The 27,889-nt window shown below is 40.1% G+C and overlaps 1 protein-coding gene across 4 annotated transcripts in view; it reads right to left on the bottom strand.

The window, feature by feature from the left end:
- The window catches only part of GTF3C1 (general transcription factor IIIC subunit 1), a gene marked incomplete at its 5' end in the record, with an annotated part of 43,613 nt that overhangs the window by 5,338 nt on the left and 10,386 nt on the right, over window positions 1-27,889 (bottom strand). Inside the window, 25 exons of one of the 4 annotated variants that reach the window (XM_082064719.1) lie at window positions 117-403; window positions 1,838-2,091; window positions 4,152-4,436; window positions 4,602-4,774; window positions 5,600-5,693; window positions 6,193-6,255; window positions 7,179-7,291; window positions 8,487-8,568; window positions 8,767-8,909; window positions 9,051-9,208; window positions 9,774-9,959; window positions 10,623-10,704; window positions 12,478-12,613; window positions 14,672-14,807; window positions 16,155-16,332; window positions 17,098-17,194; window positions 18,758-18,855; window positions 19,274-19,434; window positions 20,357-20,632; window positions 20,986-21,170; window positions 21,409-21,512; window positions 22,489-22,642; window positions 24,345-24,484; window positions 25,159-25,370; window positions 27,117-27,438. In XM_082064719.1, the coding sequence (XP_081920845.1) occupies window positions 117-403; window positions 1,838-2,091; window positions 4,152-4,436; window positions 4,602-4,774; window positions 5,600-5,693; window positions 6,193-6,255; window positions 7,179-7,291; window positions 8,487-8,568; window positions 8,767-8,909; window positions 9,051-9,208; window positions 9,774-9,959; window positions 10,623-10,704; window positions 12,478-12,613; window positions 14,672-14,807; window positions 16,155-16,332; window positions 17,098-17,194; window positions 18,758-18,855; window positions 19,274-19,434; window positions 20,357-20,632; window positions 20,986-21,170; window positions 21,409-21,512; window positions 22,489-22,642; window positions 24,345-24,484; window positions 25,159-25,370; window positions 27,117-27,438 (4,119 nt within the window). The remainder of the gene's footprint in view (window positions 1-116; window positions 404-1,837; window positions 2,092-4,151; window positions 4,437-4,601; window positions 4,775-5,599; window positions 5,694-6,192; window positions 6,256-7,178; window positions 7,292-8,486; window positions 8,569-8,766; window positions 8,910-9,050; window positions 9,209-9,773; window positions 9,960-10,622; window positions 10,705-12,477; window positions 12,614-14,671; window positions 14,808-16,154; window positions 16,333-17,097; window positions 17,195-18,757; window positions 18,856-19,273; window positions 19,435-20,356; window positions 20,633-20,985; window positions 21,171-21,408; window positions 21,513-22,488; window positions 22,643-24,344; window positions 24,485-25,158; window positions 25,371-27,116; window positions 27,439-27,889) is intronic. The other 3 variants (XM_082064721.1, XM_082064720.1, XM_082064722.1) reach the window with 3 other exon arrangements.

Raw genomic sequence — 27,889 nt, 5'->3', positions numbered from 1 at the left:
GCCCAACAGAAATAGCTTTCATATTTGCTTCCTACAGCCTGTAAGATTGTCCTATTCAAGAGGAATACTAAACATGCAGACATTAATGTACAGAAAGCAGCTGGCTGTAGAATCACCTGAATGTACTGCTCCAAGCTCCTGGTGCGTTCAGGTTCCACCTCTTCATAGCTGCAGAAATGTTTGCTCAGCTCAGCTTTGCAAATTCCAAAGTGGGAAGTTGCCTCTATTGCATTACGGATCTCCAGAACAGCAGCTGCATCTCTGGGACTATAGCCATAACGCTCGCTACACTCACGAAGAAACTGATCTACCTCATAATTTTCTTCCTGGACTTTTATCAGCCTGGTAAAAGTTTCAGGGAGGCAGGAGACTCCCACAGCCATGTTGTCAAGCAGAGAAGAAACTGCAAAGCAAATAAAAAGCAAGTGCATAAGCTGTGAAACAGTTGGTACTATGCAATACATTATAGAAATATAAATATTCTGAGACAGACAGATTAGAGGCGTTCTAGACTATTCCAATTAAAACCAGAGCTCAGTTTTCCATCTTCATTGCTGCCATTCCCTTTTTTCTTGCTCTCTTACATATTTGTCTCTGAAAAGCCCTGTAGAAGAGCAAGCTGGTTTACAAGGGCTTGCCCTCATATCAGAGTGAAGTATTGCTGAAAGGCAGTGCAGACATATTGGTATTCCCTCTAACACCGGGTCAGCTGAGCTCTAAGTTAATGAGAGAATCATCTCCTTTTTTCTGGAAGAAGGTCAAGTGAAAAATCTAGGCCAAGGAAATGCTATAGAGGACCCTATTAATCAAAAAATTGGAAGCAGCTGGTCCATGGCAGAAAGCTATCGGCCAAATGTGGTATAAACTACACGTTGACAATGTCTTAGTACAATTCGTATAACAAAGCATCTCTGCACAAAACTAACCCCCACTGTGCCAAGTGTTCAGAAGCTGAAGCGGTGTAACACCTTTTTTCCAGTCCCTGATGATTAGAGGGCAGCTTTGGCACCGTTCCTACCTGCTCCCACCCTTTTATCTGCAGGCTGCATTTACACCACCCCTTGTGGGACACACACGGCAGCTGCACTTTGACAGCCGAGGAAAAATGAGAGCAACTGCAATGAGCCATCAAGCCAGCAGACCTGGAGGGCATGTGTGGCAGCAGAGATACGAGAAAGAATTGCTATTTTACATCTACCACAACAGCAATAGGAATGGACAGGGACAGCATTAGACCTTCCAACTAAAGACCTGAACAACCAAAGGCTTTCCTGGATGCATTTGCGTCACAGCTGAAAGGGAGATGCTCTTCAAGAAGGAACAGTGCTGATAAATTGCAAATATTCAGGCTCTGAATGTTATCAAAATATTTAACTTACTGTAGGTAAGAGGCCAGAGACTGGACAGCACTATTACAAGCACTTGCATGAGGCAGGTAAAGGTGAATTTCCATTCAAGGGGCTCTGAAAGATTTTGTTGTCTCTTTACAGAAAAGAGAGCCTGGGTGTGACATAATATGGTATTTAAGTTGCAGAAGGGCCTGAAAAACCTCCTGGAGATGGGATAACAGAGCAGAGGACAGACTTCCTCATTGGATTAATATTTTCACCCAACATGAAATACAGGCAAGGACGTGTTACCAAAAGGTGCTCCTGTAAGTCAGCCAGCAGTTTGGTTTTAAGTCAGGAGAGAAACCATTAGAAGGCAAACTGCATGTGTCATGATAAAAGAATGTCCCTTTAGCAGGCTTTGCTCAAATCAGTTCCTCAGCTCATGAGTTCACTATCTTTCTTGCTTCAACCAGCTTCTGTGTATGTCAGGCCAAACAGACACTAACCTGGAGAGCTGAGTCTTCCTGGAACTGGTGTACACCGCAGCTTCACCTTCACCTGGCACGAATTGACCACAATATTGTCACTGGGGCTCAGATTGCGCGTGCTGACAATTCCAGGGGCATAGTAGCCTCTCATCAGTAAGTAATTGGTGTGAGATGCTTGACGAGCTTTTACTTCTATTCTCCGTTTGCCTACAGAGCCGTCATCATCATCGTCATCATCGTCATCATCATCCTCAAGTCCTTCTTTTCCCAAACTACAGCAAACAGAGGTGTTATGTTTGTTGTTTTTTTCTCTCAAAATAAGAAAGTGATCCATGATACTCAGCAGAGCAGGAACACGTGCTATTCTGCATTCTAGCATTTAGTTATGAACAGCTGTGGGTATGTTCACAGCAGGCTGATTTAAAGTGCCGAGTACAAGCAACTATAGAAAAGAAAATGCACTAAAGATCTCCGGAAAAGGAAACTTTCTCTTATTTGCAAATATGTTGAAATGAACCCAAAATATCTCAGCTTACAGTGCTGAACCTCTTTGGCTCAGCAGACACTTCATCATGAGGGAACATCTGTCAGAGCACAAAGGTGGAGAACAGAAGCGATAATGCAGTGTAGGGCAGACTGTTTATTTTTAAAGGAGAATTACAGACCAAACACTTCCCTTACTTTAAAAAGAAAACCAAAGAAAAACAAACCAAAGCAACCACACAAAAGACCCAAATCAAAACACAAAACAAACCCACAAAACCCAACCAAACAAAAAAAAAAAAAACCCACACCAACAAAAAAAAGCAACATAAACCAAACTGCAGACAGCCTCAAAGTAAAGAAAGAGTAGTAGTAGCAGCCACAATAGATTTCTCAGAAAGAAATTTAGTCAAAGCAACACAATTTCTTTGTTGGACATGACAAGAGCCATTATGAATAAAGGTGAAGGCTCTGAACAGCATGATCTAACTCTGAAGTTGCCCCTGTTTTAAGCAGGTTATGCCAGAGATAACCAAAGGTTCCTTCCAGCCTTTTAAGAGAAGGTACTTAAGGTTTATCTCATCTTGGAAAACATATTTAAAACCAAAAGGGAACACATAGTTTAGAAAAAATAGTGTTAGTACATAACCAGTTGGAAAGCTGGACTCAGATGCCTGCACTCAGCAATGGGACTCCTCCAGGGTTCAGTGTATTTTTACTAATGACCTGGGTGATAAAATAGCTTATGAAGTTTGCTTAGGGTCACCAAACTGGGGAGGCCGCAGGTTTATGAGAAGACAGGATTTACATTGAGAGCACTTCCAGCAAACTGGAGAAATAGCCTGGAAAAGAGCAGGAAGCAATTTCATATGGAGAAATGCATGTTATTTATATCATAGTACTGTGCACCTTCTCTGAAGGGAAACAATCAACTGGGTAAAGGAAAAAATACTTGTCATGAATCACAAGAATAATTTTTTGGGGGGGCAAGGGAGGGCAGGCAAGATGCGGCTGTTCATCATCCTGGGATGTGTTAACAGGCATTTCACCTGCAGAGCGTGATGGAATTGGCACAGACCTGGCAGCAAGACCGTGGCGTTTTTATCACAGTTCAGTCTTGAGAAAAATAATGAGGAAGAAATAGATCTGGATAACATGAGTAACATAGCAAACCCACAACTACAGCACTGAAGCAGCCCATTTTAAAGAATAACTTCTTATGGGAGGAAGACTAAGACAACAATCTTCTAATAGGTAATAAGCTGCTCTAAAGAGAAAGAGAACAAAGAATTTTCTGTGTATGTTTGCAATATAACAGGAAGAAACAGGTTAAACTACAGCAAGAGATTTTAGATGCACTCTAAGAAAACACATAATGATGGTAAAAATAACTGTTCATAGGATTAGTCTGCCTAGGACGAGAATTTCAATTTCAGTGGTATTCAATTAACTGGAGGTTTAAAAAAAAAACAAACCAAAGAGGGGAGACAGGTTTCACTGATAAAGCTGAAACCTTGTAACTAATCCTCCTTAGTCCTTGAAATGGGAAGGTGCATTGATGAGAATGCTCATCTGGCACGCGCCGCTCTCCTTTCCGCATCAGCTCTGACAGCAATGAAGTGCCCAGCAATTTAAATGTCACAAATGCAAAGGCAAATGCACTCCAAGGCTATAATGACAGGCACTAACTAAAGTGCCATTAACTCTTCATTAACTCCCTCAGAAATAAAAACCTAAACATCATCACAGTAAAGCATGCCACAATACAGTGCAGAAAATGATAATGCCTGCCCAGTTTCATCCAAGTTACCCCCAAACTGTATTTACTAATAGAAATAACAGTGTTTACCTTTTTATCACTTCATTTTCCACCATAGTGCTGTCCAGCACAACTATCTGCTCTGGGATTCTCACGTTCACAGACACAAGTCCCAGGGAGAACAGGGAAAGCATCGCCACACACTGGCCACCAGGTCCTTCCATAGGAAACGCAATCATGTCGTCTGATGCTTTGTTTTCTTGATCTTTAAACGAGAAGTGATCTGGCTGGTCTGATTTTTCAGCATTCTTGAGCTTCTCGAGGAACTGAAAGGCCTCTGTACAAATGGTACTGGGAAACCGCCATGTAAAAACTCTGGACAAAAAGACAAATTCAGAGAAGCACAAGACTCTGATAATCTGTTCTTACTGCGTATGAATTTTAGACCCAAGTTAGCACAGAGCAGCCAAATAGTTACAGCATGCCTGGGTAGATTCTTTTATTTGCTCAAACATCAACAGTGACCTTTCTGACACCCACCTGTAGTAGCTCTGAGACAGCTGATAGGACATGGGTACAAAAGGCAAAGCCCGGCTTTTCTTTGGACCCAATGTGTGGTTTACTCGACGGCGATTGACCAAGCTCCTCTTCTGACACTCCAGGAAAGCCTTCACAAGAATGTCATCCCGGTACTCGCGGTACAAACGAAACGTCTGCAAAAAACCCCCGTTCAACATAAAAGGCCGTGTTAGCTCTGAATCCACTGTTAGACTCAGCAACTTGAGGTTTACCTAACTAAATGAATATGGAGCTACAAGCCATTCACTTCACTGTTCTATTCCTTTTATGGGCTTCCAGGCTTTCCACAGTAAATGCCAATTAAATTAACCGAATGCTATAGAACACCTGATATTCAAAATGGGATCAGGCTCCCACTACAATTATATGTATAAAAAAATGCTCATCTGCAACACACTTTGGTAAATTCTTCCCATCATTTTACCAGGAACACCTGCTTCTAAGAGCCTGGCTTTTCTGGCCTTCACTCTGCCTGCTTAAGAGATATTAAACTCCCTTTGAACTTCTATTCTACTTTATTTTTGTTAAGTGCCTGACTGATAGATTATCTATTTTTGTGGTGTCCAACTGAAGGAGAGGCTCTCCAACACCAGTGTCCGCTGGACACTAGGACTGTCTTGGTGATTTCTCCTCCAGAGAGTAATTCTCTGCTCACGTGGGCACTAAATCATGATACAGTTTGAACCAATGAAGGGATGTGGAGTTTCTTTCATATGATTTTTGGGGATTGCTTCAACCTCACATCCTGCAATCTCATCCTCAGAGAGAAAAGCAACATACTGAAAATCTGGATACAATGTACCATTTCCTAAAAGCAGAAGAGAGTAATCCCCATCGTAACTGATACAAATCTAAGTTTCTGAGTTTCCTTTCTCTCGTTTGAAAAAGGCATGTATCAAGGGGGAAGGAGAAACTCTTCAGGGTTTTACAGCCAGTAAAGTTTGGTCCAGATACTGTACCTGAAATGACTGACAAGATTTCATCTGGTTATCTGAGAGTGCCAGAGTGCTCTGAATCAAATTCTGTAGCACTAGAAAATGAATATCATAGACACTGAAAGAAAAAAACCAAAAACGTTTATTCATGATGATTGAGTATGAGTTACCTAACTTAAACTAGCACAAAAATATACAAACTCAATCACCTGCTTCTGAAATAAGGGCATAAAGGCGTGAGACCACTACAGCTGAGGATCATTCATGTAAAAGAGCCTCTTACATTTTCCATGACCTTCCACCCTGAAGTTTTGCGTCAGTCCAGATAATCAGACCCAAAACAAAGTTCTCTTTGTTAAGATCTCCTCCTCCTGAGGCATAGCACCCACACAGCAAACATACACTGTTGTCCTAATGATAACAGAGACCATTTTGAGAAGGGCACTCCTCCTGTCATTTCATTCATCAAATCTATAATCCTTCACTAAATTTATACACTGTAACAAACAGATGAAAAACATACTGAATTAGAAGACTATATATATGATTTTCACAGATGTGAGGGCTGACATGAGCTTGGAGTCCTAATGGGAAAAACTGATGCTACTGCTGCTCACCTGCTCAGACTGTCCTCCTTTGTGTTCTGATCGGTGTCTTCCCCGATCGCCAAAACTCGAAATCTGAGGAAGGGGAGGGAGAAGACAACACTGAAACAAAACTCACATTCTGTTATTTTATAGCAGCCATGAAACGCAGAGGCTGACAAGCGCAACTGCTGATAGGACAAGTGTGGAAGCAGCGCCGGGGAGCGCTCTGCTCCAGCAGCCCGCAGCACAAGGGTCAAACATTAAAAGCACCGTCGCGATCCATCTGCCTCACTGCACTAAGCTTTCTGCTGACAAGCAGGTAAAACACATTGACAGGAGACAGCACAAAACTGTATGGATTTGCTATTCTATTGAGGTTTTGGACTTCTAGTTACCATCAGCAGCACGTGCACATACAGTAAGAAAAGTTACAAAGGTGCTAAATTTGTTATCATAAAATGGTTTGAGACCCAAATTCTCGCATTTCTCTCCAAGTGTTATTCATCATGAAGAAGCCTGACGATCTGCGGTTGGAGAAGGCCACGCAAGGCTGGGTGCTCTGCTCTATCAACAGCAGCACTGAGATGATTTAGCTGAGCAACCAGCTACAAATTGTGATATAAAATGGGGCCAGTTAATCTGAAAAGGGTAAAGGCAAGTCTTCTATTGCATTAAAATATTACACCTGAGTACCAACGTCTTCTAATAGCAAAGCTGAGGATTTGACCATTTATGAAAATCTGACGTTGTGAACTTCTGGTTTACAAGAAGTCTCACTGAGCAAAATGGGAATGGTTTAGAATAAACAAGCTTGTGCAAATAACTGCACATTAGTTATAGGTACGTAGGAAGCCTGGATTTGAAAGAAACGTTGCTTGTCGTATTTACCGAAACTTCTTTTGATACTAAGAGTACAAGTACCAGAGGGTGTAAAGCACACACAGCAGAAAAGAGGTCCTCATGTCCTCAATTATCTCGGCCCATGTGCAGAGTCAAAAGCACCATAGCTAAAATACCTGGAAAAGAGTTCCTGCAAAGTATCAGGAATCTCAAGTTTGGGATTCCCCAGGGTTGAACTGAATTTCTCTTTCAGTCTTTCCACAAACTCTTTAAACTCCTTTGCACAAACCTTTGAAAACAAGAGAGAAATGTTATCAACCTTCATTTCTTAGAGTGGGAAAATGCCCTCTATTTCTAAAGCTTTTGTGGAAAATTCTAGAAGAAATAGCTGCCTTTGAATTTACAAGTCAGAAACCGTACAACAGACAAGAGAATGCATCAAAAAAGCTGTGTGGAGGTCGTGTCTGCTGATATGAGTCCCAGGGTCTGTCTGTAATCAAGCTCACAGGTACAAGCAACCCACCATGAACATATTAAAACAAATTACACTGAATTAACAGCATAAGATCTCTTGCTACAGCTTTGCTTAAGTCTTTTTTGTCCTCTTCATACCTTTCAGGCTTTATCATGTACTCCCTTAACTCTGTTTGTACAATCATGGCTTGGAGGACACCTGTTACACACAGTTCTGTATCTCTCTGGAAACAAGATTTTATTTGCTTCCAAAGACAGACTTTAGGGACTGGGGACACACACATTTATTTCAGCAATGTCTCACCACAGAACAACTGTTCTTCAGTTAAACAAAAATGAATCTGACAACAGAACTGCTTGGGATTGTCTGACAATAGTATGAATTGTCATTCCTGGATAAAAACAAAGAAAATCTTGCTGTGACATTGTGAAGAAGTTTTGAAATTCCAAATGGAATTGTTTGCACTGAAAATGCAAAAACTTTTCAGTTTGAAATTGTGGTTGATTTAAGCCATAAAAATCTCAACAATTAAATAAAAACATTTGACTGATCAAATCAAGGCTTCTCTCACCAAATTTGCTTCCATTCCTGCTCTCATCCCCAGAAGCTACATATTTCAACACGCAACCAGAAAAAAAATAATTGGCAATTACAGAGCAAAGATGTTTTCTTGCTCAGATAACAAGGAGGCTGAGAGGATTAAAAAAATAAATTAAAAAAATCAGTGCATACGGATGCTCAGTCAGGGATGTTTATAAACAAGCACATTGAAAAACATACATTTCTGTTGCAAAGCAGTGCTGTTTATGTGCCTTTGGAAGGCTGCCTGTGTCCACTTGACTCTCAAAATAGCAACGATGCTGCATTTTTACAACGATGCTATTTTTAACATGGCTGAGGGTACAAGGGAGACGTAAGATATGAAATCACAGTAATCAAAACAGTGCAAGCACTCAGTAAGCCAAACAGTGTAAAGCACTACATGACCTTTAGAATACTTCCTTCCTACCTGTGGATCTTCATAATTGTTTTCTCTGTTCATGAAATCTTCAATGAGGGCTTTGTCTTGGTAAACCTCAGCAAGGCAAACTCTGCAAGAGATACAATTGAAGGCGTTGTACATAGCTGAAATGTTCCCAATTCAGTACAGACTTCGTAGCACTAGAGTACAAAAAAGTTGAAATTTATATTCACATAAAATAAGTTATAAATGTAGGAGGAGCATATCCCTTCACTTAATTTCAGGGGAATTTAGCCTATAGCTAGAACATAGACAGAAACCTTCTTACTTATAATTAAGATAGGTCTGTGGATTTCTGACAATATAACGAGCTCTTCGTCCAACGGAATGAGAAGTTTTATCGAGGGACTCCTCAAAGCTGGCATGCATGATATCCCGAACTACTTGCCATGGAACAAAGGGCCTTTTTACCTGTGTGAAGAACAAAAGTGTTTGGAGTTAAACTTCAGCTTTTACCTATGCAAATGGTGGTTAGAACCAGGATGAATTCCCAGGGCTGACGAAATGTGTGGTCAGTACATAGACCCCTTAAGCACAGGTCCTGCTAAATACCTTTGCATTTAGCACATGACTAGCGATTCGGCACAGCAGGAGCAGACTGTCTTCTTGCACCGTCCAGAAGACACGCAGACGTGTCATTCTCTGCAGGGCACTCTGGTCAGCTTCATCATGGTAGCGGAGCCTTTTGCTTTTTTCTACAGAATCCTCTTCTAACAAATCCAGGAAACAAAAACAAACAAGCAAACAGTTATCTCAGCACTACATATTCTCATTAATTCAAACTCCTATCACAGGCAGTATCAGCACCAACTGGAGTTTATAAGAATTAAAAACAAAAGCAGAGAAGGAAATAGCAGCTGAGAAAGTAAAATGCATTAATTACTCTCCCATGGCTGAGAAAATGAACACTTTAGTTAGCAAATTGATTCTTCATACCATGAAGAACCTTTAAGCCAGCTATCAAAAGCTGATGGTAAACTGCAAGGCATTAATCTGGTGCAGGCACAATTAGAAATTCTTTAGTTTGTACAGTACAGGAGTGCAGCCTTGATTCACATACAGGTAACAGTTACAGCACGCAGCTGTTTTTCTCCAGAGCAAGTACACAGCCCCAGGACACCTGGACATCTTCGCTGAAGGAGGCACCCAAAGAGATGGCCAGGAAGTTTCCATTTCCCACACTCTGTGACAATCACAGCAGCTTTTCTAAAGCAACTTACAGCAGCATATGCATTAAAAAGAATGCCACTTCTTCCTGGTGTGTTAGTTACTTACCTTTCTTTCCCTTCTTGGTCTTCTTTCCTGTGTCTTTCCTAAGCCTCTTCCTCTTTTGGCTTTTTCCACCTCTCACTCGTTTGGTTCGATCCTGGGTTGGTTCTTTAGTTATTTCAACACATTCCTCTTTCTGGACAAGTGACTCAGATGCTACCTTTCCTTCTCTCAAAATATTAAGTTTGTTACCTAAAACAACACATATTTACAGTAGTAGAGCTTTATAGCAGTTACATTCTACAACATTAAGGTATAAAGGGCAAATGCCAAAGTTTCAGTATATTAAAAGACAGATGCCCTCCCGGACTTGCCCTTTATTAGTCATGTCATTTTATGCCACTTCTCAGCAGCTCACAATGAATAAAATCCCACATAAATGAGGAATCATCAAGCAATTCCAAGTCCAGCGTACAGTGCACAATCAGACAGGACCTGAGTTGAGGTTTCATATTCAACCTGAAGCATTTCCTCCTCCTTAGCTTAAATGTTAGGCTAAACAATTTTAACAGTGCTTAGTCGTACAAAACATTGGTCCCTCTAGACTTTCTGCAAACTGCAAAACAGAAATTACAAAGGGTAAAAATTATTGTTCTATAGCAAAGGGAATTATTTACATATCTACTTTACTGCCCCAGAAGCATCCTAGATCACTGTAAGGAGACAGAAACAACCTATGTTGTCAATACTGGATAAAAAATTATTATTCCATATATCCAGAATTTTACTGCCCTAAAAGCCTCCTAGATTACTGTAAGGCGACAGGAATAACCCACATCATCCATACTGGGTTTGACAAAGACAATAACAGCTATAATGCAGTTGCAGACCCCCCCACCAGCATCACCCCCTTACCTCCTGAGCCGAGTGGGAGCGGGTGTTTTGTTAAGAAGGTTTGGAGCCTCACTGTCAGTCCGTTCTCAGAAACTGTACTTTCCTACGACAACACAGCTTTCACAAAGGTGGTTTGCAAAAGGAAGGCACTGGTTTCAACATCACTATACATGATATCCTTTGAGTAGTGTCAAAAATGAATTTTCAGTATAAAGGAAAAGATCCCTGGTACAATGAAGAATTAATTTGTCTTATGACTACCACATATTTGAATGGCTCTACAGCTTTTCTTCAATCATACTGTAATGACCACTAGATTATGTAGGTTAGAATTTCAGCAAATCTCCTTAAGTTTAGAAGAAGTTATGGCTGAAAAAGAAATGCTCGATTCTTTCACTGCTACAGAGGCTGAGCAGAATTTTCTGTAAAACAGTATTTTTTCAAAGCATTTTAGATTCCAAAGGAACTTCTAAAAAGCACAAAACCAAAATGCAAACACAAAAATTGAGTAAATGCCTCCTACACCATATTCTATCCATCTTAAATCTGAGCCCAAACTGAGAGCGATGTATTAGGAGTTTTGCCATCCTCAGCAAACCCCATTTTTCTTGTGGGCTGTTCATTGGTAATAGAAGCTGGACACAGGTGTGGAGAGGAAAGCCAAAGAGATGCAGGGGGTCCTGTTAGTGCTGAACAACTGGAGGACAGAACAGCAGATGAAACTGGGAGGGAAATGATCCCACCTGAGGTCAAAACCAAGCAACTCATACACCGATAGGCTCTAATTTGACCACCACTTAGGGCAGGATAATTACAAACAGTTCTGTGAAAGTACCTGTTCGATGCTTGGTAATGGTCAAAAAGCAAAGCAAATGTAAGGAATTCTTAGGAAAGGAGAGCAACACTATGCAGCTACGGTGGTCACAGCCTGAATGCACTATGTGTTTTAACCTTAAAAATTATATAGCAGAACTAGAACTGGTTAAACGAAGGCAAGAGGAATGATTAAAGGCAGAACAGGTTCCATGCTGGGAACAGTTAAGTAATCTGGTAGATGTCAGTGTTTAAAAAGAGATGATAATGGGAAACATCAGAGATGTTTACAAAATCAAGTGAAACAGAAAGGGAGAATTTTTTTTCACAGCTTCTGTTAGTAGTACAATGATGAGGGAGCTTAAACATCAAAAGGAAGTGGTGACACATAATAGGACTTTGAAACACTTTGCTACATGAAGTTGCAGATACTAAAGCAACACACATCCCCAAAACAATTAGACAAATTAATGCTAAAAGAGAAAGCTATTAACAGCTTTCAAACATCTCCTCCACATTAAGAATGGTCTTGAGCCAAACTTGCAAACAGCTGGGAGAATATTCTGATGAAATATCACTACATATCTACCTTGCTCTTAAAACCTTCCCTACAAATCTTTTATTGGCAACCATCACCGACAGGACATTAGCAGGATGGGGATGGCCATTCTTATTTGCCTGTGTTGGGCTTCCTAGTCAATTTTTTTGCTGTATGTATTTCCTTATTCTGGATGTTTCAGTTTTCATCTGACAAATTCTACATTTCAGAAAGGCAAGAAGCACCACTAAGTCATCTACATTTATTGCTTCCTAAAGTATTTCTGCTTTGGCTGAATGTATTGCCAAATTCAGTTCAGATAAAATTTACGTCCAATTCTTTCATTCACTTTAGCACCAAGATTTACCAAATTTGGCATTCATTTCTTTGCAGTGATGCACAGCCGTACTGAGACACACAGCTGGAAAAGCGTGCAGGCAGTACAATTTTGCTATCAGTATCTCAACCTTAAGAATATTAAAATTTGGAAAAGCCATTACAGGATATAAGTTTTAAAATACCCACCTTCCTAGTCTTATTGATGATGTAGCTTGTCCAGATCCAGTTGCGTTTTAGATGCCCATAAAAGCTGGAATCCAGACCTGCAGCTCCCAACCCGTCTCCGGGAATGGTTCCGTCATCAACCACATCTCGGCTGCCTCTAAGAGAAAGAGAAACAAAGCATCCAGTATTTATTTTGTAGGAAGGGCCTCCTCACCTCTTCTTCACCGATGTGTGTGCAACATGCAGAACCCCCAATTCAGACAGGGGTGGGAAAGAAGAGGAGAAAAAGAGATGCTCCTTTCCTTAACCCTGATCCAGAAGCAGCATGACCGTGATGCTTTTCCATTAAGTTTTAAATCCTGATATTTAATGACTGAGCTTTCAGCTTAGAAATTACACCCAGAACAACTTCATAATTGTTCACCAAGTTCCACTGGCCAAGTTAAACTCTTCTCAGCACTATTTCTGCCACAGGACCAGAGGAACACAAGAGGTTCCACTTAAATTGGAAAAGAAACTTCTTCTCAGTAAGGGTGACAGACACTGGAACAGGCTGCCCAGGGAGGTTGTGGAGTCTCCTTCTCTAGAGACATTCAAACCCGCCTGGACATGTTCCTGTGTGACCTCACCTGGGCGTTCCTGCTCCAGCAGGGGGATTGGACTAGATGATCTTTTGAGGTCCCTTCCAATCCCAAACATACTGTGATACTGTGAAATACCTGCTCAGATGGAAAACTTTCTGAGGACAAGTGTGGGGACAATCCTGCACAGGAACTAAAGGCATTCAAACCCTTTTTTCACGCTGACTGTCAAGCACTGATCTCTCCAGTTTTCTAACAAATACCTTAAAGCTTGTTAAGCCAGAAAAACAATGAACTGCATTTCTTTCCCTGGAAAGAGCATGAAACTAACAGTGAATAGGACGTAATGCATTAACTGGTACCCTTCATGCGTGACCTATTGAATTATTAGTGTGGTATTATGGTGCAAAATGAAAAAAAAAATTTTTTTCTTCTATAAATATGAGACTGTGCAAGAAATCATGGAGAAAAACTTACTACTTCTTCAAAAAAATCAAACTATGAATGAGTGCTGCATATGCAGTAGACACGGCAGCTCTGACAATCCAGTCATAACACCAAAGAGTATTTTTGAAATCCTGTTTCGCCTTATGAAAGACTTTTTTTGAAAGCTACCGTGAAAAAATTATTTCAGTCAAGCTTTCAATAAATTCTTCCATGACAACATTACACCATTATTAATTAAATCCAAAAACTATTTCTTGCCCTTAAAGAAGCTGCAGTCACCTCTAGGCTAACTGCAAGTCAACACCAGACCTCCAGTTTAAAAGATTTCTTACCATACAATGGAGACCATATGTGAAAGCTGACAAGTGGGCTGAACAGAATTTCCTTCTATCAGCAAGGATCAGTGGGATTAAGTTCACTCACCTCCATTACTTTTTTTAAGATAACTTGATACATGTACTACCAACACTGAACTAACTGAAAATACTTTTAATCAGGCTGTTTATTAAAAGAATAGAATATTGGCAAAAGTAAACCACAGTGCACAACACTCAATATAAAAGGTGTGACTGGCATTCTGCATGGCTGTCACAGGCGGTCAGTGCACAACCCTCTCAAGTATTCTGGTTGTGAGCAGGCAGAAGATGAAGTGCTCCACATATCACTTCCAGATTTCACCAGCGTACACCAATATCATATTAGAATTTAATCTGTGAACAATATTCACAAATTGCAACACAGAAGGACAGAATTCAGAATGTGACACTGGGGAGCTTCAGTACAGGGTACTAGAAATACTATGATATAAAGCACAGGAACAGAGAATCTTTCATATTTTCCCTTGCAGTGACTGTACCCAGAAGCATTCCTTCCCTCGACTTTGCTTTCCAAGACTCTCACAACACACGTCTGTACTACTTTAGAAGGAAATCTGAATCTGGTTTTCCCATTCCCCTAGCATGAAAACCTGCTTGGTAGACAAGTTCCTTATAAGCTTGATACATAACTACATGTCTTTTTAATCAGCCTCTGAATTATGAAAAACAAACAAACAAACCAGCCCTCACAACACCCAATAGAAACGCTGGAGTCTTAACTGCATTTGCTATTGAGTAACATTCTCAAACGAGAACAGTTGTTTTTGCTCACTTTATTCAAGCAACAAAACAAAGATGAAGACAACATACGTGGTATATTCCAACATTGCAGTCTTTCGTTCCAGATTGTGTTTATCTGCTGCTGACTCTTGTTCCATCTCTACATCTAGTGCAGTCTCCTCCCCTTGAAGATTATTTCTCTTTGAACGAGGACAGCGGACAACTCCTAGACATACAGATAAGTTGGACTATCAGCATGAGAAGCCAGACTTCAACCCCTTGTTACCCCACTCTGCCATGGCAACCTATGGCTTCCATTTTTACCACTTCTCGATAAAATGTGCTCCCTTCTGACGGAGGCTAATGGTGTTCCACCTCATTTCCAGTACAAGGCCCTAAATTATCCAAAACTGTATTCAGGGCAGAAGTAATGTAAGGCTGGTACACTTTACTAGGAAAATACTGCAGCAGTTCACTGATATTTTGGATGAATCACAGCTTTTCAGATACTCAAAGGTGGCAGCACTCCTCAAGAACCACGGCAGGTTGTGACTGCTGAAACACAGCGTGCACACTCTGTGTCTGACACCTTCACGTTGGAGATACATTTAGGACAGAGCAGAGGAGTCAGGTGATCGTTTTACAGAATAACAGAAGTCAATGGTAGAAAAAAACCCTCCACACAATTTCTAGCTCACTAATGCTTTTTGGCTGCCCATGCTACAAAGATAATAGAGCAGGACAGGATCTTAGATGATTATCTGATCTAGAGGCTCAACATACACTGAAGTGCAGCACAGAGCTTCCATAGACATGCACACTGGTGAAACATCATTCCCATATTTTGGGGGTAGGAACAATCACAGCCTGACCAGCCCAGAAAGACTGCAACAATCACAGACACACTACCATTTGAAAAATGTGAAAGGAGCCTGCTTCAATCCAAAAGGAGATAAAATTACAAATAGATCCTTCTACCTGGCTGACTAAATTACAGAAATACAGGTTAGGGTTGTCTATGGTTTCAGGAGCAATCTCTTCCCTCCAATATGTTTTTTAAATGTGTACTTCTTGTAGCTTGTATTTAAAACTGTAAAAGGATCAAAGACAAAAATAAGCTCCAAAAACCTGGGATGCATGAGCTCCCTTAACTTTCACTTCTCATCTAACTCAGGCTATCAATTAGAAGGTTTAGCAACATGTTTCTAAGGCAAAGGGATCTCTACTTAAACTGGCAGAGAGCTATGGCAAAAATATACTGGTAACTATTTTCAAAAAGGCATTTTCATAGCTGGATTAAAATCTTACAGGGCTATAATCAAATTGGATACTTCTAACAGGACAGCAATGATTTTCTTTTAACACTGCTCTGAAAATTTCAAGTGGATCTCAACTTCACAGAATTATATGGACAAACTTCTAGATATTTTTGATGCACAAGGTGACCAGCCAAGAGACCAAAACATTGGAAATGACAAAACAGAGCCTGCCTCAAGTTTTAGGAAAAGAAAAGGAATTGTGGTATGAACAGAATAAACAGTAAAGGTGCTAAAAACATAGAGTTATATCATACCCAATGGCGTGTTAAGGCAGACACACTGCAAATCGAACCAGAAGTTTTCCACATCCTGCATGGTGTTCAGAACATACAAGCGTCTCTCGAACGGGCGACTACTTTGAGCCAGGTTATAGTGGGGGTCACAGATGGTGGTATCAACAATCACAGCATTTCGCTTCATATACACAAAGACCTGTCAAATACAGTATGTTTCAGGTGTGTAGGTAAAAATCATTGAAACTGCCCAATTTACAGGTCACACAACTTAATCTGGTTTAGGACACCTTAGCATCCCCTCAATCTTCACTGGTTTGAGCCAGTACTCTGAGAGAAGACACACATACACCCCACCCTATGACACTGCATTCCCAAACTTCCTTTGCCAGCAATCCAGAAATGTCCTTTCCAGATTTAGAAGAGTTTCTTTTCGCCCTTGTGCACAGGATATTCCCAGTTTCCACAGAGGGTGACTATTTCCTACAAGCTCTCATTCAGTATTTGAACAGAAGCATTTTGGGGTCTAATTATTTCTCTTATCCTCATAAAATGTATGTTGGGACTGCCTTCTCCTCTGCATGTGCTGGCTATTTATAAAAATATGCATATGAACATCATTATTTTACTCTCATCAGTGACTTTATTCTAACACTTGGATGGAACAGAATGTGCCATGTTCATTTTTCGTAAAGTGCTGCCAGTCTAGAACCTCCCAGATCACTATTGTGTGCAATGTTCAGCATTATACATTTCAGTGGTGTCTTTCCAAAGAAAGAGGCAAAATATTCTCCACAACTTGCAGTATGTCACTTGGATCTGGTGGTTTGCATATACATCTGAAACATCAGTATTTTACTTAACTGTTTAAGGTAATTACAAATCCCAAATCTTGCATTTATTTCACTGGCAAAAAAACCCCAAAAACATGTAGAATAATGGATCATTTTTTTAGAAAAATTACCTGATCTTTATCTTGAAATTTCTCTGTTGGGCCAAACTGTATCAGTCCCATATAACATAATCTTTGAAGGTTTTCTACCACTGAAAAGATGTATCTCCTGCAGCAATATTAGGAGTATTACAATTAGCACTCATGAAAACCATAAAAATGGTACCAGAAAACACGCCCACAGCAACCTGAAGCTTTAGGAAACCACTGCTTTTTTAAAATACTGAGGTTTAGAACTTCTAAAGTGGTATTTTTGTTTGAATTGTCAGCTTACAGAAAACATATTTTATCCCCAAGCTCCAAATTTCCTTTCCTCAGATCACAAACACAATATTTTAGTCAAATACTAAAATTTTGCTAGCAAAGAACAAAATTAGCCAGATAAGCCATATGTAAAAAACGAATTAAACAAGGTCAGAACACCAGCAGAACTGCAGGCAATTACATATTATGAAAAGAAGACATGAGTAAGAAAACGTGACTGCTAAATATGGGCTGATAAGCCTTCACACGTGCACATAGAAAGATCTGGACACCGATCCTTGTACTTAAGGGTGTTTAGAATCACTGCTCCAAGAAACTGCTTCCTGTTGCTTACAGCTTTGGCAGAGCAAAAAGTGCAACATTTCCCATGTATCTACTTATATGGCAAAATTCTGGAAGCTGCAGGAAACGTCTGCAAGCTCTAGTTTCTGGAAGACAGTTTGTCAAAAATTAGCTTTGCCCACATTTACCTTCACTAAGGTGAAGCTTTTCTGTGCAGTTAAATGGGAATTGTATTTTGGCAGGAGTTTTCTCTAGGGCTCTGGAAGAAGACAAGCCCAGAAATATTAAAGAAAATTTGGCTGAGTTAGAAGTTCTAGTGAACGGGGGGCAAAGAGACACGGTTCTATGTCATACTGTTTTGCATAAACCAGTCAGATGGAGCCTGCAGATTTCAGAAAATACCATAAATCTGGTTTCCTGGTTCCTGAGATTCAGCAAGTAGGAGGTTAGGAATTGCAAACCTGAGCTAACCACAAGTCGTGACAGGAGATACTGTGCAGCACGAGTCACCAATGACATTTGCAGGTTTGCAAAACATTGTACAAGATCTCCAACCACCCAAATCCATGCTGTTCTCATAGCAATGACCTTCTGGGGAAACTTCTGATGCTGCCGATTCCACATATTCAAATCACTTTCCTTTAAAGTTGCTTTCCCCTCCTACCTTCAGTCCAATCTCAGTTCTTAAATCTCCTAGATGAGGAATGGCAAACAATGGACATGCCAATGAGAGCATGAGTGGAAATCGAATGGTGTGTATAAGAGGCAGGAACTGGGAAATGTGGCACCTTCTGAAAGATTTATGAAGGACAGCAACATTTAGACTCTATTAAATTCTGAATTTAGCAGCAGTCAGGAGTGTGTTTTATACAGAAGTAACATCCTGCTGATGAGTTATGAAGGACAGAACCTCCCAGCTCTCAAACACTGCCTGACAGCATGCATGAATATTGTTTATTAGTTTCTTATTACCTTCTATTTGGGAGAGAAAAATACAATTTGGCACACTATCCTTAGAAGATTGATGATCCTTGTCTTAAGTAACAAAGTTCTCTTTGACACAAACAGGGAATAACTGAGAAAACAGGCAACCACTCTTGTTTCCTCCCTAGATCCATTTACTTACCTTTTGTAGAGAAGCTGCTGTCGGATTGACCTTGGAAGAGACCTGATCAGAATGTGCTTTTTTAGTGGATCGTTTAAAAAATCTTCTAGACCGTCCACCTAGAATTATTTTAGAAGCTAATTAAAATGTGAAATATACCTACCCTTTAAAGCATCAAGCTTTGGTGCCAGAACTGCCTACTGAAATATTTTCTAAGCAAACATTACTGCTTTTGTAAAATGCTTAAACATTATTCTTGCGCATCAACGAGGCAGAAGATTCAGTGAGATTATAAAAAGCTCTTTGCAAAATATTAGCTTAAGAATTTGCAGTATTACCAAGCTATACATTTTTTCAGTGTGGCTGTAAAAGCAACTAACTTTTCTGGAAAAGGAACTATCAAGAACTAAAGCACCTCCTCTCCAATGGCGAGCTTTGTTAAAATAAACTAGGATGATATTTGCTACTGCTTATAGATACAGTTGATATCGTCAGATTTGAAAGTAAAACAAATGTAAATGCAAAAAAGCACCACACCTTGTAGCTGACTTGTACTATCTGAATAAATATGGAGAGAGGCAAGCAGAGAAGAATGTCACTAACGAGAGCCCATCCAAATCCAAACTCCCTGTGAAGCGGGAGAGGAGGGACGTGGCGCATCCATGACGCATCATCCACGTACACTAGGAACAAGAAGACTGGCTTAGATTCAGACAGGACAAACCTAGTAGTTGTAGTAACAGTTATGCTTTAAGCATTCAAGCAAAACACGTTTGACAGTTGATAGTCTAGAAATCTGAAAATCTAAATTGACCTGAAAATTAACTAATCCATTGATTTTCAATCTTTTCTAAAGTGGCCTTTTGCAGGCTTTTTCAGTGTTGGTGAGGACTCTTGAAAAGCACATTTAAGCCTCCTAAAAATAAGTCTGCCCTTCTTTATTAGCTTACACAGTTCAGAGGATGCCTGAAAGCAACAAACATTATAAATTCCCATGTACAAAGATGATACTCACACCACCCTTGTAACACTTTGTTTTTCACTAAGACGATCTGTTCTAAGACTTAATTATCCTTACAGCATATTAAAATAGCTTCTGGATAAGCAAGCCAATTATTTCTTTTTCTGTACTCATTAACACGAATAGCTTATCCGCTACCTTTAACATCCTTTTTTCACTTTGGAAGATATAAATCCCGTCCCCCTTACTTCAACTTGTTTTTGTAAAAGAAACAGAAGGTGGCAACAATTCGTAAATTAGTTAAAGAGGTAATTATTTAACTACGGCTTCGGCATAGACCTATTGCTACGAAAATTAAATCTAAACCATTTCTCCAAATTTACTCAAGATTATTCTGACTTCAAATCATTCTCTCTGAATTACTAACAAACTTCCCAGCTCTTTATCATCCACAATTTGAGCCTACTGTATTTCACTCTCCAGAACAATGCCCTGTTTGATGTCCCTTGCAATTTGAGGTCAAGCAATTAAAAATATATGAGTAGTTTTTTCAAGCTTTGTGTTCCAACCTTAAAATGTTTTCATTGAAGTCGTATTGTCAAACAGTTATGGAGCTACTACACTGAACTGTGGCGCAGTCAGGACATGCCGCTTCTTACCTGTTTGATTAGACAAGTCCACTTCAGCCTCCTGTGCAGAGGATTCAGGATTCACTGCAGGTGTCACAATTTCTAAAGTCCCATCTGGTTGTGGTTCCAGTACAGCTGCGTTCACATCCAGCCCTTGTTTGCTGCCTTTTTTCTCACCATCACTACCTCCTTTTTGCCGTGTTTCATTTAAAGGGTGTCCATAAATTAAGTACCAGAGGAACATGTGGACCATTCTTAAACGGGGCATTTTGGGAAGAAAGCCAAGAGAGCGCCCAAGTCCTGGAACTGGGAAGGAAGATTAAAAAAGAGCATTAGAACAGAAGAAACATCGACCTCTGCAAAACTGATGTGAAGAAAACCGGAAGGAAGTGGGCAGTTGAAATTAAAAAATAAATTACAAATATTAAGTGACAAGTAGCAAAGAAGAAGTAGTGAACACAAATACTCCAGTTCACAACTGTAAAAAAAAAAGAAGTTAAGAAAACATTGGATAGTAAGACTGCTTTAACATAAACCTATTTTTTCTTCCGTAAAAGAAGAAAAAACACAATTTTATCTTAGGAGAGCCAAATATCTGAAAGTGATTATTAATAAAAAATGGAAAAGTGAAAGATGACATAAAAAACACTTAACTGTACCTGTAACAGGATGATAGTTTTTTAGTTGTGTTACACCCATTTTTTCGTCAGTTTTTCGTGCTCGATTATTATTATCAGCTTTACACGAGCTTTCTTGCGTTTCTCCTGAATCAGGAGCTGCCTCTTGCCTCAGGTTTTCTTCCTCCGTGGGGTCCTGAGATGTTGGTGTCTGGGGAACTTTAATCCTGCATTAAAACCACACAGCACTTTGGTAAAAATTAAGCACAGTTCAATTCCTCTTCTTTCCTGATATCAGGAGATAGTCAGCATCTTGCTTCATCTCTCTGCTTCTACGTCTCTGTTGCTAAATAAGAGATTTTTCTTTTCTTTTGCCTACTTTGTGTTTATTTCCTCTGCATATTTTCACATGCACTAGATAAGCCAAGTTCCCCACAAGCCACCCAAACCATCACTAGAACTTGCCTGTTTGCGGTGCTTGAATTGGAGATTCGGAAGCGCACCTGCTCAATGGCACTTTTCACAAGGGAATCGTTGGGACTCACTGAAGGATGCACAACAAACTCTACCTGTTCAGAGCAGCAGAAAGCAAACAAAAGGTATTTATGCAGATATTGGCTCTTAATAAGCTGCCCAAATTATCAAGAGATTAACAAACCGCTAATTAACAGTAGCCACGATGGATGAATCCTATGAAGGTTTAATAATTCATAGAATATTAACACTTTTGGATCAAAACTCCTGTTGCTACTTTGTATTGAGCAAGAGGCCAGACTGTATGGTCTCTGTACCAATCAGCAGTTAATGTCATTTCTACAAACCTCAGGGTTTTTTTTATTTTTGAAATCTGAAATATTTGGGGAACAAACACTTAAACTTGCAAAGATTAGGCTGAAAGGGATAAATGAAAAGTCATACCTCATGAGGCCAAACTAATACAGATTGCTGCTGAAAGTACACACACCATTCAGTTTAGTAAGATTTCATATGTGCCCTACAGTAATTGTGCAGCAGGTAATTTTCAACGGATTATCTCCCTGCTTACGAACATTTCACACTAGATTTACAATAAGTCTCAGCTTTACAACTATAAACACTTTACTTCCCTAAACCTCAATAACAGTGGATTTTTGTTTAAAAAAAAACAGGTCACGTTCTATAAATTTCAACTCAGAAGCTAACTTATGATTTCTCATATACTCCTGGCTTTCAAAGGGGGATTAAATAGAATTGTGTTGCAGTCTGACAGTCCAGGGAAAGAATCATGAACTGCATAACTCATAAGCAGCAGAACCTCTCAGAAGGAGGTTCAGAGACTTTGATCTCTGGACTATTCCTTGGTTGCACAATTATCTGCAGCACAATAATTGAAAGCACTAATCTGGTTTTCACAGTAGCTTAGTTCAGGACATGTAGCTTCTGGGCAGCTCGACTGAGAGTTCTGCTACAAAAGTGAAGTCATTTCAGTAAAAAGGTCCAAAACATTTTGATAAATGAGAGGGTTATGAGAAAAGCTGCTTCTGCTGCCAGGGTTTGTGCAGTCACCTTTTTACTAATGCCATCCTGAATGACTGTGGTGCGATAGAGTCTGAGGAGGCCTTCTCGTGCAAGGTTCTGGACCAGTCGTACAATAGATTTTCTGCAGCATTTAGTGGAGACACCTTCTTGCTTTTCTTGATCCATGATCATTTTCTGAAGCCTAAAAGATGCAAAAAATACCTTACATTTTAGGCAGTTCGCAGTATTGCAGGACTTAAGCAGTTTGTTAAGAGGATGTGGGGTGAACAGTATTTCCCTACTTCTAGCAATCACTGCTCACTTTTCCCAGTAGGTAACTGGTAACTTAGCTTTAAATTTCAGCTGTATTTTCTTTGTAATCAAGCTTACCCTTTTTATGTGAGGACTCCTGTTCTGACGACAGCAAATCCTTGATGCCAGATTTCTCTGTGTGTGGCTATCATGCAATTATGAATCCGGCCTCTCTAAGGTCAGGAAAACCAGCTTATGTTTCAAGTGGTGATTAAATATATGCAATTTATATTTCCACTTGTAAGCTCAGCTCAGCCTGGGGCAAATAAAATTTACCTAGTGGCATTCGGAACTCAGAAACTACACCTGCAATCACCATAAAGAAACACATATCCCATCACTTGAAGCCCTTGCAGCAGTGTGCAGGAGCGCACTCACACCCTGCTCTCCTCAGCTCTGTTCTCATGCACTTCATCACAAGTGCCCCAGGCCCTACTTCTGAGTCCTGCAATCCTGGAGAGTCAATTCTGAAAAAGATATTGAAGGGCATTAAGGGAATGAGGCAACAACTGAGTGTACACACGGACTTCATCTTTTTCAAAAGACTAGTAACTAATGTAACTGGAGCGACAACTCAGCAAATTTCCTTGGCAGAGACTGGGGAGGGACAGAATTGTTATCAATGCTGTGGGAACCTGTGAGCTGCCTTTTGGCAGCACTGAAGAGGACAGCAGAGACCTGAGCCCACACTTGGTTGTGAGTAGATGAATCAGTGATGAGGCTGGTGCCAGAAGACAAGGCTCTAATTTTACAACGCTCTGCAATTGAACTACGTGACAGAAGGTTTCAAGATTCTCAAACCAGTGGAGAATAAAGCCATGATTTCTTACTGAATTCCTAGAGCAGGCAGCTGTGTGTGTATTGACATGCCAGGATCTTATGTGCTGACACAGAAAATGGATGGTGCAATCCTATTAGCAACAACAGTTCTGCCAATTTGGAAGCTCGGACTCCAGAAGAGCACCAGAATTTCCATTTCTCTTTGGAGGTGAATCTTAAAAGGCTGACAGACATTCAGGGAAGTATCTTTAATCCAGACAAGGCAAGTCAGGAGAAAACATAACACTGTACCACACAAAAGTACGAAGAAAAGCAAGCTTTCTGGACCCTGTTAGAATTCTAGTGACCAATGATGATGGACATGAAGATCTGAGTCTCTACAGTCTGTGACATCATAACACATGAAATATTTTTTGAAACCATGCAGGAATGAAAATTATGTGGATGAAAGAATCCTCAAGCAAGGAAGTGCTGTATCTCGCTGTGTGGCGCCAAGCACTGGCACACTGTGAACGGAGAAAAAGGTTCTCTGATCTCTATTTATGGGACTTACAGCATATAAAAACTCACTTCTGTCATTATCTGCAGAGAACTATTATTGCTTCCAAAGAACTGATTAATTTTTAAGATTCAGTATAACTGCAATCCCCACACACCTTCTGTGTGCCATCCTCTTCAACATGATAGCAAACAGTGCCATCAGACACACAAAAAGCCAACAACGGAATAAGCACAGAGGTTGCTTGCTAAAGTAGTGCTTCTACTACCCAAATGCACCAGGCTCCTAGTACGCTGTTTTCAGATGAACTCACGTGAACAAGCTTTCAATCAGCCGGAGGTTTCGAACAGCTTCCACAATGAGATTTCGGCGCTTCAGCAGCCTGTACGTTTCATGAGATCTCTCCACGGCTGTAGCTTTGGAACGCTTTTCTTTCTTCTGACTGCACATCTTCTAGGGCACAGTATGGACAAAATGAAAATTTTACATGAAATGTTCAATGTCTTCAGCCTAACGTTGGTTCCTCACACAGTAGGATCTGAGGAATTCAGAGTTTTCATGTATTTATTTGTAACAAACTAAACAGGCAGGGACCTAAGGCAGAAACTAAGATTTCCATGCAGTTAGATGCAGAGATTTATGCACTTTCTATGCCCATTCCACATGCTGAGCCACTTTGACTTGAGAGTTAAGGCCAAGCCAACATCTCCTCTTTCTCAGAAAGGCTTCTTGTCCCAGGCTCAGTTGTACGTCAGTGAGGCTACACTTTTATGTTGAAGCCCATTTATTTCTCTGGTTCTAGAGCAGACAGACCAGATGACATGCAACACTTGTGTGCACAGACAGACATTAAGTGAGGACACGCATTAAGTCAACAAGGGAATTTGGAGAGCACCAGGGAACCAACCCAGAACCGTATTTCTTAAAACTACCTTGCCTCCTCCTGGAATAATTTTCACTTACAACTACAAGGCAGCCAAAATACAAATGTACTTTGAAATTAAATTAAATAAAACAAAACAATGCCATAAATGAATATAAAACCATAGCTTGAAGTCGTGCTGTAAAAGTACATAACTTAGCTCAGATAAACATACCAACAAGAAAATACTAAGACGTGATCTTACCTTAAGGTCTTCCAGTTTGACCTCCTCAATCACAGCCACATCCCCGTCTTCAGAAGTAGAAGCAGCACAGGTGGGAAGACCGGACTCCTGCTTTACAGCTTCCAAATTAGAACTCTCGCCCGAAACGTTGTCTGGGAGCTCTTCAGGCTCTTCAAGAATTTGAGGGGAATGCAGCTTCTTGCGCTGAGACTTCACAGTTGTTGCCTTTGAGCCTGGTTTAAGAGCAAAACAGCCTTGTAATTGGTCCGCTCTCACAGTTCCTGTAAATGTTCAGCTTTTCTCTCCATAAAAGACCCAGGTAACTGTACTTAAAAGCATCCTGCTACATTTTTTCCCATATTCTACCCTGCTGGAAGCAGTGGTTTGATCATGAATGGCTGCATTCAGCCTCCAAAAGTACAGTTTTAAAAAAACTGAACTCCCTGTCATCAAATAATTCTCTCCGTGCAGAAGCCATTTCAAGGGCAGACTTAGAAGACCATGAAGGGCCAGATTAACTTATCCAGAAACTGCTGTTTGAAGAAAGAAGAGTTTCTGTCACAAAGATTCTGAAGTTCTGCCAGAAATCTGACTTTTCAGACTCAAAGCAGAACAAGGATTTAGCACCACTGCAAAGATAATCTACGTAAGAAATGGAGATCTGTTCTCCCATCTTCCACGGGAGTTTATCAGAGAAGTTGTGAAACATCCAAATAGTTAAAATAAATAAATAAAAATAAATCACCATATCCTTTTTAAAATATGTCCCCAAGAGGCTGGTAGCTTTCACATTAAGATGTTCCAAACTACTAAAGAAAAACATGAAGCAATTAGTTTCAGGAGACATTTTTGTTACAATACACTCAGGCGAGTAAGGCTGTGGGTCAAGTCACCCCAAGTCTATTCCTTCTTCAGAGTGGTTGGTTACCACCTCATCCGCTCTGAGACGAAAAATCAGCATTGCTCTGCTTAAACTCATCCCACCTGAAGCTTTGCATCGGTACATGAATAAACACATTCTGCACAGAGTCTAAGACTCAATACCAGATATTTCCAACTGAAAGAAACCACTGCTAAAGGAGAAGAATTTTATATGTTACAATTATTAAAAAAAAAAAAAAATCAACTGTCCGATCTGTCAGTTCCTGTGCTATTTCCCACACCTAAGATGACATTTACATATCAAATGGAATGAAATGGTGTGTTTTAATGGGAAGCACAGCCCACCTTTTTGCTTAGTGAGGAAGGAAGAAATAAAATATTTCTAGAAATACGAAATGTGTTCAAAACCCTTCTGAAGTATTCAAAGACTAAAAGCTATAGCTCTACCCAGGTGATGCTCACTGATGGGCACAGCTTGAGCCATAAGATATTTTGAAAAACAGCATCTATGACAGTGACCTGTCAGTTCATCACAGAACATCCAAAGCAAATATCAAATTTACCCCAGGATGCTGTTTCTCTTAACGACTGACTGCTGGCTCCCATTGTATCCCCACTCTGCTCATTTTTCACCACACAGTTCTGCCTCCTTCCTTCCAACCGTTTGAGAATTTGTCTGACCCTATGCAGAATTATTTCAGCTCTTCAAGCCAACACAAAAATAACTGAGCATCCAAGGAGCAAGGTGCATGAGCACGTTTTATTTGTATGGGGAAAAGGAGAGAAATGGCAAAGGAGTAAGGAGAAGGTGACTTTCCCAGTGACTGGTGACACTCAGAAACGTTCTTTGGTGCACACAAACGTCAGAGCACACTTCAGCCCCCAGAATCTCCAGAGATTACCACACCTACAGTATTCTAAAGTGTAAGACTTCTGGTGGAAAGAGAACATCAAAAAAGCATGGAAATAATAAGTGTAAAAATAGATATATGATCAAAAACCTTAATGGAAGCTACTAGCATATTTTATAGATCATTTTATTAAAGAAAAAAAAGAAAATTGCAAGGTTCTTTCCAGATTTCAGAATCATGATCTACCTTTAGCTGGTGTTGACTGATGGGTATCATCTTGGAAACTTAATTTCAACAGAGAACCAGAGTTGGTCTTCTGACCTTTTCGTCTCTTCTTGCCATCTTTTCCTTCTTCATTGTCAGACTCTGAGACCAAAGTATCATCTTCACCAGGAGGCACACCTTGCACAGGTGGGGAATCCTCTGGCACTAGCGCCAAAGTCACAGTGGCTAACTGCTCGCTCCGAGCCTTCTCTCTCTCAAACTGACGGTTTAAATCACTCTCCTCTGCAAACGTGTACGAAATATACTTTGTTGTCCTTTGCCGACCTTCATCCTCCATAAAACCCTAAGGAAACAGTCAGAATGTTATTTTACCACCTTACTTCTCCATTCTTACTGTCTGTTCTCCAGCATCAACAGTGGGAAAATTTTCTAACTGTTCTCCCTTCACATCAAAAGATATCAAGTTATGATCCATTTTTTCCAAATAAGAAAAACGTTGACTAACCTTAACATACAGAAATCAAAATAAATACCATTCTTGAAAAATAAAAAAATATGCATTACCTGCATACTAGAATGAAACACCTACAGTATGTGGGATGTAGAAAAGTCTAAGGAAGAACAAACTATATGTATTCAGACTGGAAAGCATTTTTCAGAAAAATTACTGCAATTTATTAGTTACAAGAGTGAATCAGACTTAAGTGGAGCTGCTGATGCCCTGTCCACTACAACAGCTGCTTTCAAATATCTTGGAACTCAAACATCTAGCCTATCACAATAAGGGAAGATGT

Source organism: Streptopelia decaocto (genome assembly GCF_964273445.1).
Source record: "Streptopelia decaocto genome assembly, chromosome: 13".
NCBI classification, from domain to species: domain Eukaryota; kingdom Metazoa; phylum Chordata; class Aves; order Columbiformes; family Columbidae; genus Streptopelia; species Streptopelia decaocto.
Note: the sequence above shows the minus strand (reverse complement) of the source record. Positions and strands in the feature narration are given on the sequence as shown.